The 11141-nt window shown below is 40.5% G+C and overlaps 1 protein-coding gene across 2 annotated transcripts in view; it reads left to right on the top strand.

Moving 5' to 3' along the window:
* Positions 1-4819: 4819 nt before the first annotated feature.
* The window catches only part of GRIA2 (glutamate ionotropic receptor AMPA type subunit 2), a gene marked incomplete at both ends in the record, with an annotated part of 115995 nt that continues 109673 nt past the window's right edge, over positions 4820-11141 (top strand). For both annotated transcript variants that reach the window (XM_080916524.1, XM_080916525.1), the window contains 2 exons: positions 4820-4907; positions 5438-5578. In XM_080916524.1, coding sequence (XP_080772650.1) covers positions 4820-4907; positions 5438-5578 — 229 coding nt within the window. The remainder of the gene's footprint in view (positions 4908-5437; positions 5579-11141) is intronic.

The following is an 11141-nucleotide window of genomic DNA, read 5'->3' as shown; positions in this document are numbered from 1 at the left end:
ATATAATTTAAGCCATAGTCTTATTTGTTTCTGTCACCAATCTTTCCTTTATGTTCTGTCTCCTAGAATCACTGAACTACTTGTAATTCTCAGCATGTGCCCGTGATTTGCTGATGTCATTGGCTTTCTATGAATTGCATTCCTCTGAAAGAATGCTAGCTTTTTCTTAGTTAAACCCTGCTTGACTCAGTCCAGGTGTGAGCTTTTGATGACATGTTTCTTCCTTTGAAATCCAAGATAGAGTTGCCATTAGAGATATTTGCCTACTGTTCCACTTTGCTTTCTGTTGCTGTAATAAACAAAATCCACTTGGAGAGGAAAGGGCTTGTTTCAGATTACAGGATGTGACCCATCATTGAAGAAAGCCATGAGAGGATTTCAAAGTAGGTGCTTGTAGTAGAAAATGGCAGAGGAACACTACTTACTGGGTTTGTTCGCTGGCTTGCTCAGCAACCTTTCTTATACAGCACAGACCCTCCTGCCCAGATATTGCAATGTTCACAGTATTTTAGGGTCTCCTGGGTCAGTCAACAGTTAAGGAAATGCCCCCATAAACATACCCAGAAATCAGTTGAATGAAAGTAAATGTTCAATTTAAGTTCCTTCTTCCTGTAGACGTTATGTCCAAAGCCAAGATTATCCATCATAAATATCATGCTTACATTTCACCAACAGTTTGTCATTTCCTAATCACATGATCTTGATCTCATAATTTACAGCACCAACCATAATAGATAAATACTGTAGTTACTTAGTATCTATAGATGCCATAATTGACATCAATGACATCAAAGCCATCAAATCCTTAAAATGTAAAATGAACACAATGTTTTTCTATTTTAAGACTTCATACCTTAAGTATGTATGAACAGACATGCACCTACATAGATTTATATATACACATAATGCTTATGGATACCAGTTTTGGGTATGTGTCCTTTGATATGCTGAGTCAATAATTTAAAATTCTGACAAAACAATGTTAAGAACAAATATTATATCAATCTGAATGTTTAGCTATACTCTTTTCTTAATTGAGAATCTCAAAATCTATATCTCTTTATCCTTAGATAACTTCATTCCCCCCCTTAGGAAATAGGGTCTCATGATTAGAACACTGGAACTTTCTTCTGTCTGTAGAAACTGTTCCTTTGGCCACCTCCCATCTTTTACTGAATTGCACCCAAGCTGTTCAGGGTTATGATGGCTTCTGATTGCTTAGACTTTATCAGTATGATCTATAACACCTGAGTCAATAGTAAAGTTTTGACTAGGAAATTTGTTTCAACTCTGTTCAAAATTACCACTACTCCATTCACTGTACATGAAAAATTTCTCTATGAAAATTATTTTAATTATAGCATGTGAATATAAAAATGTGAATACTTGACAAGCATTTAAATTTATTAATTTCTGAAAAGTTACCTTAAAAGAAACTGTAATTGAAATAACGGTGGACTAAGATACAAGGAGCAAATTTATATGTCACACTTACTTATCATCCTATACATTACATTTCAATATAAATACATACTAAAAGCAATAGCAGCAGCAGCAACTAACCACTGAAACAATCAATGAGAAAAATAATACTAATTTTCATTTTGTGAATTTACTTGCATTTGCACAAATGCTGAAGGGCAACATCATTTCCAGAAGTGGACAGCAGAGGGCAGAAAACACAGCTCGGTTCTTAGAACTTATTGTTCTATTCAACTTTTTTATAATATTCAGAATTGATTTTGTCATTGATAAGCTTAAGGTAAGTATTTAGGAAACAGAAAGTGTTGTGACTTTAAAGGGTGGTCCTTAGGCACATGAAAACCAAATATCAATATCTTTGTATTTATTGTATAACCATTTTTCTCCATTCAGTTTAACTTCATTGTGCTTAATTTGACAGCATTCTGTGGTGAAAAGAATATTTGCTACCTACTGTAGTGCATCAAAGAGCTTCGTGGAAGAGAGCAATTACGTTATGTTTTAGTAAGAAATGTTTCTAGCTGTGTGAAAGCCAGACATTTACCTAAGTTTTGAACAGAGAGTAGCAATTGCATTTTTTTTTAAAAAAAATGCCTGATAAAATTTTATAGACTTTATGTACAATTACAATTTACCAACAGAAAGTAATATTTGGGAAGGTTGTATATGTTCCCTGGAGATAATGCACTGTGATTCAGGAAATTCATCTTTTTGTATGATCAAATCCAGTCAATTTTGAGTTCATATCTGCCCTTGAATTTCAAATAGGTTAAAATGAAAGCTGATTTTGAAAAGTCTATTTCTTTTAAATTTCAATTTGCTTGCCAGACACATTAAGTATCAAACATTTTTTTTTACACAATCAAGCTTCTTCCTTTTATCTCTAACTATCATCTTAAAGCACTCTGGATGAGACTGAAGATGCTTTGGTGGGAAATACTGAATAGCAAGAAAAAGAAGAATGTTACTGAGGAGACATTCTGTTTGCTGTATCTGTTGACCTGAGTCTTTTAGATGTTGAAGTTTATAAACTTCCAACCACTCTTGTGGTGCGCATCAGAAGTAGAAATGAAAATGTGTGTAATTTGTTTGGTTATCTTTATGTAACAAGTTGGGTTAGTTATAATTTTCGCTTTGCCTATAATTTTATTCTTATTGATTTTCTACAAGACTTTGTATTTTTCTATTTAGAGGACCTACTTAATAGTCAGTGTCACATTTTTCATTCTCAGGTGAAATAAATTATTGGTTTTATATATATATATATATATATATATATATATATATATATGTTCTACATTCTTGCCTTTTGAACACACATACATGCACATGCGTGCACACACACACACACACACACACACACACACAGAGAGAGAGAGAGAGAGAGAGAGAGAGAGAGAGAGAGAGAGATGTCATGATTTGACATCACGAGCTTCCGGTATTTAGAAGCCAAGTGTATGACTTTGCTTTTGTTCATTCCTTCTCATTATTATGAGGAATACATATTTAAAAATTCATTTTAATAAATGGAGAATTTTAGACCCATTGTGACTAACACGAAAGTACGATTTAAGATGGTTAAGAAGGAAGCTACCATGTGGGATATTAAAGTCACATTTCCTCCATAAGACACAGCCATGAGGTGCTCTCATGTTCCTTGGGCCAATTCTCCCTTTGATGTTGTCAGCTTCAATCTCCTGGCTTCTGGCAACAGATCTTTGAAGGAAGACTTCTTTCATCCCCCTGTTTAAAACAAAACACACAGTTTGGTGACTCTTTTCTGAGTCTGCAGGGAGAGCAGTCAAAGCAGGTATATAAATACGGCTTGGCACGAAGTAGAATATTGAACATGAATCTCACAGGCGTATACAATCATTACTACTCTTTACCAAGGCCCTTCTCACAAACTTTCATTTCTAACCTATTCATTAAATTCCGGATTCTCAAGCAGGCTCGATGTAATGAGGTAACCTACTTCCTTGAGGCAGTGATTATTTTGGAAATTTAAGGCCCATAATGTAATGAGGTATATGGTTCCTAAACTAAGAGTCTGGAAAGGTTATGAATACCTTGGTCTGTTTTTCTTTTTTTCCTTTTTTTTTCTGCCCAGAAACCTACGGTTTCTTTCAATCCATAAAAAAAAAAAAAAAAAAATCTAAGAGTCAGGTCTACATGACCGTACACCAGGAGGGAGTCTGCACTGTAGTACAAGAGCAATCTACAGGCAGTGTGCCTTGGACAAATTAAACCACAACCCAAGGGGCCATACTCTAAAGATGGATTTCTACACAAAGTCCTTCAAAGGTTCAATCCTGTTACACCCCCCCCCCACCGGGGGGCATCTTTTGTAGTTAAGGATAGAATTTTGGGTTTCCCTGGATTAATGCTTGCATCATAGGAAGCTAAAGTTCACAATTTTGGGGAGTCCTCCCTTCATGGAGTATTTTGTTTGCTTTTTAGCTGGGTCAGGTGAAGGCAGCGTGTGGATAATAGCTAAGTGGATTTTGTGACAATCAAATCTTATTCGTTGTACTTAATGTAAAACAACAGGGCCCTACGGAAGAAAGCTCCACCGCCAACTGCAATTAGCAGTTCGGCTTCCTAGGCTTAGCAACCGGAAATCAGTTTTGCAGCATTTGGATCTGGCTGGAGGATCTCTGCAGCTCTGGTAAACCCTGCAAACCTCAGCCCAGAGCGCCAACCAAAGCGCTGTCCTCGGTGCTAAAACCGGATGCGCAAGACTGGAGGTCTCTAAGAGGCACCAGGCTGCACTGCTCCGAGTCGCGCTTCCTCGGCACCGTGCAGAAGCTGCCAGGGCTGTGCGGGGTGCGGGGCGCTGTGCGGGGGAGGGGTGGGTGCGCGAGCTCGCTGCCTGCCTTGAGTCGCGCACGCGCACCCGAGACTGCCTGCCCCTCTCTGTGACTTTCCTGTGTGTGTGTGCGCGTGTATGTGTGTGTGTGTATATGTGTGTGTATGTGTGTGCGCGCTCGTGTGAGAGAGGAGAGAGAAGAGAGCTCGAGAGAGGGTGATTGTGTGAGTGCATGGGAGGGTGCCGATATTCCCAGACACCAGGACCACAGCGGCAGCTCAGCTAAAAACTGCATTCAGCCAGTCCTCAGGACTTCAGGAGCTGGGACAAGAAGCAAGGCTTCAACCGCCACCAGCTAGAACTGGGAAATAAGGATTCTTTTGCCTTCACTTCGTGTTTTTAGCAGCTCCTTGCTAAATTCGACCTCAAAATGCAGAGGATCTAATTTGCTGAGGAAAACGGTCAAAGAAGGAAGAGGAGGAAAGGGAAGCGAAGGGCTATTTTGTGGATGCTCTACTTTTCTTGGAAATGCAAAAGATTATGCATATTTCTGTCCTCCTTTCTCCTGTTTTATGGGGACTGATTTTTGGTGTCTCTTCAAACAGCATACAGATAGGTAGGTACCTTTTTGTGCTATGCCTTTGAATCGTGCATGATTTGGTGCTAATCTTTGTTCAGAGTGAGCAAATTAATTCATGTCATGTAGACTTATGTCATACCTTGACTGCATTCCAGATTTAAACTACCTAGAATGTACATGATTTTTTTTTAGGTTGAAGTGAAAATAAATGACTATGCCTTTTGACACAATCGGGGAAAAGGATCTGTTCATGTCTGACCCCGGGACTGTGGTTACTTCTGCCTTAAGGCATCTCCTAGTGTGCTCAGGTTTTGCTCAGGTTTTCCGGGGTATGATCGCAAAGCGTGAGATTTAAAAGGAGAGCATATGTGGTCTTTTAGACTCTCCTCCTTGCCTACACCCGTTGGGTGCCTTTTGGATGTCCGACCCTTACTGCCCAACTCTCCGATTATGTTTATTCTAGCAGTTATGAATAAGAGACTCTGGGGCTCTTGGGTGCTAGCACCCCACTCTTATCTTTCCAGGGCTCTGACAATGCTCTCTTGCTTGCTGTTTATCCTTTGCAGGGGGGCTGTTTCCAAGGGGCGCTGATCAAGAATACAGTGCATTTCGGGTAGGGATGGTTCAGTTTTCCACTTCGGAGTTCAGACTGACACCCCATATCGACAATTTGGAGGTAGCCAACAGTTTCGCAGTCACCAATGCTTGTAAGTAATGAATATTCAAGTCTTTCCAGTGCTGCACAGGGAAATCAAGCCTGTGAACGCCGGTGAAGAATAGTGTGCGTGTGTGTGTGTGTGTGTGTGTGTGTGTGTGTGTGTGTGTGTGTGTGTGTGTTGCTTGCTGGCTTGTCATGTGTGGGTGGGAGTGACTGCACACGCGCGTGCATGTGAGGGTACAGAGGGAAGGTGGCTGTAATCTTTGGGACCCCCTAATGGCTGCGGGCTGTGAAGGGGGGACAAAAGGCACTCAACAGTGTGCCAGTACATGCACCCTAGAATCTGGGGTAGGGATTGGACTTGGACAGGTCTTTCTAATCCAGGGGGTTCTTGCTTGATTCTGGCGCCTCCAAAGAGGATCTCCCAACCCCCTCCCTTGCGCGCCTTTTGGCACTCTACCAAAAGAGAACACGCTGTTCCCCAGGGCGCGCTGTGAGACTGTTGGACAGAGCTCATGCCTTAGTCCTATAGCCTAGCAGGGCAGCTTCTACTGGCAGTCCTGCAAGCCCCACATCCTCCTATTGCACGGAACAAGTTATTGCAATGGTTGTGGAGTTTGGCTCGGGGCTGTTACATAATGCCCACCCGAGGGGCGCGGGCACGAGACTGACGCAGGGCCTGACTGGCTGGTGTGAGCGGACATGGAAAGGATGCTAAGAGAATGGAGACTCTGAAGGGCTAAGGATGCGAGAAGTGGGGGATGCGGGTGTTGATGGGGATGCCTACCAGATACAAACCTCAACCTGGTCGCCAGCAGAACTGGGATGAGGAAAGGGAGGACCAGAAGCTAGGTGCATTCTCTGCTCCCTGAAGCTACGCCCAAGAGGAGGCGAGGATGGCCCGAGTGCTCGCTGGCCCGCGCGTGCTTTGTTCCATGGTCGCAGGCTTAGGCAAAGGCTACAGGAGGGTGAGGACGACTCGGAAGCGATTGCATCTGGCTGAGTTTTAAAATCTGAAGAAGTCGCAGACCAGCCATTTTAGCCTTTGCAGTTTTCACTATCAGCCCCTGGCTTCTGCATAGGGATCCGGAGACGCACTGGCAAGGCTTTGGCAGAATGACTGGTGTCCAGTTGCTGGGCAAGTGCGAGGTCGCCTGAGGCTGGCGACCAGGTCCCTCGCGCTGAGGCAGCATCCTGCGCTCTCCCAGCTGCTACCATTTCCGGCCTCCAGGCTGGCAGACGTTTCCTGCCTTGGTGTTCTCAGCTTCCATTCCATAGATAACAATTTGGGGGAAGATTTGCAGGTGGTTCACCTCCCACTTTGGTCCCCCAGTAACAGAGTGGAAAATCACCAGAGGAAATGCCCAAGGCAGGGTTCACACAACCGGTTGCCATCCCACCCACGGCCCCCTACAAAGCCTGTCATGTATTCTGTGCTTTAGCTCTGTAACATCAGGGACACTAGCAGATCAGGTTGCAAATCCTGTTCACATACAGATAAATGAAGAAATGCATAGGGCGATAACATGGTCTGATCATTCACATGACTAGAATTTTAGTTTTTCTGAAGAAAAATTTTAAGGATAGTTCTCTTAATATGCTAACGTTGAGGAAAGAGACAGGAGCTAGAGATGCTGGAGGAAATAGAATTAGAGATAGAAAGAGACAGAGATAAAAAGGCAGAGAAAAATTCCTTATAGAAGAGACAGCAGATGGCTTAGTAGGTAAAAGCCTTTCTTTCCAACCCGAGGGACCTGAGATTATTCCTGGGGTCTTCGAGACCAGAAGAGAACTGAGGCCTGACATTTGTCCCCTGACCCCCACATGCCCCATCGAAATAAATAAACAAATAAATAAAAATTAAAGTGTAATTTTAGAAAAAGTGTAATCATAGAAAAATATCCCAATACAATATTTTTATTACGTAACAGACACAAAAATGTCTTTAAATAAATGCGAAAGGTGTCTGTAATTGTCCTATTCCTGCGCTACCAAGAAGTTTCTGTTCCTCATGAGTTACAGCTTGACAATCAACTTGTTTTGGATTTTTACTCGACTGCATTTGTTTGTACAGGTGAAGTGTAGAGTCTCAAGGCGCTGCAAAGTGCAGTTATACAAAGATTCTGAAATACTGAGACATTTTGAAAATATTTAATCATCAAGAAGCTAATTGTTGATTAAAAAAAATAAGGAGATGAGCTTACTGGGAAAGCAACAAACACATCCACCAAACTAAACGGATGTTTCTCTGTTCCAACAGGTGTTGAGCCATCTAACTAGGGCTCTTTAAGGCTCAGAGATTGTGCTTTATTTCGTGTGTATCCCCAAGCCAATATTACTGAATGGGTTTGTTTCTGGTATAAATTGTAACGAGATCAGATATGTGCCGAGAGTATGTATATATGGAGAGAAAACTTTGTTCTCTTTTAAATACTGAATTTCAACTATCTGACCATAGTTCTAAAAACCAGTACATTCGAGTCTTCATTTTTTAAAAACAGATTTTTCTATTTTAAAAAAGAAAATAACTGAAGCAAAAAATTTAAAATGTATATTCCCAGATGATAAAACTACTGTACCCACAGAGCACTATACCAGGAACCAAAATAAAACAAGCAAAAAAGTGCCCCAGGAGAAGCCAGGAACTTGACTTTGCGACTTCAAAACTGTAGGCTCACTCATTGCTACAGACAGCTAACAGGACACAGTTCCATAAACGAGGCTCTGTAAACAGAATTTTCTAGAGTCCACACTGGCAGGTGGTAAAAAGTCAATTTACATTTCTTATTTATTTTGTCCCTTTCAAATTTTCAACACTGACAATGAAAATTTTTACGGGGAAGGGGGGCTAAGGGCAGTGGAAATGGTACAATTCCAATAAAAATTAATTAAATAAAAAAAGCACACAACATAAAAAGCGAAAGAAAGAAAGAAAGAAAGAAAGAAAGAAAGAAAGAAATAGCACAATTAGTTTAACTCTTAAAGGGAAGAAAGGAGATAGGAGGAAAGAGGCATATGTGGGAAGCACAACCAGGCAGCCACAACTTCCAGGTTAATTGCATAAAAACCTCGGTGGCCCCACGCATGAAGGTAAACATCATCATTTGGAAGTTGCTCTGGATTTTACTCCAATGCAAATAGATCATTGGTTTCCTTAGAGAGGAAACAGCAGCATTACATACATTGACAAACAAGATCAAATTGTCTTTTTGAATTATATGAATCACCAATTGCTGCTTTTGATCTAGCTTATTCCTTATCTTAATTAGTGCACAGAAAAGAAGAACATTAAATTTATTTGCTAGGAAAACAAGAATGTAGAATTGAAAGATGTCATTTTTGAGAGAGGAGTACATCTGCTTAGTAATCTAACTGTATCTTTGAGAGGGATGCATCCACACAGGAACATTGAGGCTGACATAGAGTTAAATGTCTAAAGAAGTCGGCTGAGTGGAAGTCATTTTCTTCTGATCTAGAATGTGCTCTGCTGCACTCAGCTCCCACACTTGTTCAGTCACAACGGGAAGATGAAAGTACCTGTTTATTCCATTTGTTTCCATGGATACCAGAGAAGACAAAGACAGATTTCCAAAGTGTTTCTTTCTGTTTTTCTTCTGCCATTTTTTTTTTCTTTTCCAGTCATTCCCCTCTCCCAACTGCCCCTTTGCTCCCTCCTTTTCTATCCTTATGGATAATTTTTCAAATGAATGTTTAAACAAGTTAAAAGAAGAGAGAAAACTGAGATTATCATTTTAGCAGAAGTTGAAAGCTGTGAGGGACATTAGAGTCCAATCTTCTATCCACCCACCCATCCATCCATCCACCCACCCACCACCCACCACACACCCATCCACCCACCACCACCACACACCCATCCACCCACCACCACCACACACCCATCCACCCACTACCACCACACACCCATCCACCCACCACCACCACACACCCATCCACCCACCACCACCACACACCCATCCACCCACTACCACCACACACCCATCCACCCACCACCACCACACACACATCCACCCACCACCCACCACACACCCATCCACCCACCACCACCACACACCCATCCACCTACCACCCACCACACTCCCATCCACCCACCACCCACCACACACACATCCACACACCACACACCACACACACATCCACATTCCCACCCACCCACACACCCATCCACCACCCACCCACCCACCACACACCCATTCACATACCACCCACCCACACACCCATCCACCATCCACCCATCCACCCACCCACACACACACACACACACCTACTCATCTACCTACCCACCTACCCACCTATCCACCCATCCACCCACACACCCACCACCCACCCATCCACCCACCAACCAACCCATCCATCCATCCACCCATCCACCTACCCAACCATCCACCAATCCATTCACCCACCTACTTTACCCATCCACCCACCCACCCATCCATTCATCTAGCCATGCATCTATTCAGTACCATTTCTCTAGTACCTTCAGATTGTCAGAGCATAAATAAATATGCTCGAAATCACAATTGCTTTCCGATCATTTACTTCAGTGCTATTTCTAATGGTTTTGAAAAACTTGGAAATGCTACACATTTCATAAGAAGCAGGAACAGAGATCTTGTCTGAGTAGTTTAGTATGAGTATGGAAAGGACTCTAGTTGTTCCCGATGAGTAATTCATCAGCGTAAAAGAAAAATATCAATTTTTTGAGAAAATAATAAATTGATATTTGTGTTACTATACACACTGTAAGGTTAGCTAACAAAACCAAGAGGGGATTTTAGAAAAAAATATTAAGCACTATGTACTATAAATGATTTAGTAAAACTAAATATGGCACTAATTAGAAAAACACTTCAAGTGGAATTTTCTAAATAAGTTATATATATATATATATATATATATATATATATATATATATATATATATATATATGAGTATTTGATCTCTTAGGATTTGGAGATTAAAAATATTAAATTGGCTCATATGAATCTGTTTCTATTTATTTGAATAGATTAATGTGATGAATAAGCATGTGTCTTGCTAATAGTAATTTAAGATTTTTATATTTTAATTTTATAATGGTAGTTAAACTATAAAAAATTTTTAAATTATATAAAACAGCAATTAAGATTTTATTTTTTTCTCTGAGCCACCAGATGGGGATGTTGGAGAAAAGACTGTGCTTCATCAAAGTGCTGCACACACTGAATATCTTCCAAGACTTCAGAAATGAATTTATTTGGAGAAATAAAAATGTAAATTAAATATAACTTAAAAGAATTAATGTTTGGAATAACATTCAGTAAATACATTAAGACACAGACTGTTTAAGAGTTTATTTTTAATTAGAAATCTCTACATATTTTTGCAAACTTGATCACAAACACATTTAGGAATTTCATGAACTATAAAAATCTATTTAAAGAGAGAATTCTAAAATTATTTTTACATGCACACATGTGTGTATATGTGTCTCTGTGAATCAGATTTTAAGCCTTAATTTTTGCCAAATATTAGTTCTGAGGTGTCTTTTCGATCCCTGAATTTTAGTACTAAATTAATGAAAGTGTATATGTGTGCTCATCAAATTATTTAAT

The sequence above is a fragment of the Micromys minutus genome, assembly GCF_963924665.1.
Source record: "Micromys minutus genome assembly, chromosome: 4".
NCBI lineage: Eukaryota > Metazoa > Chordata > Mammalia > Rodentia > Muridae > Micromys > Micromys minutus.
Note: the sequence above shows the minus strand (reverse complement) of the source record. Positions and strands in the feature narration are given on the sequence as shown.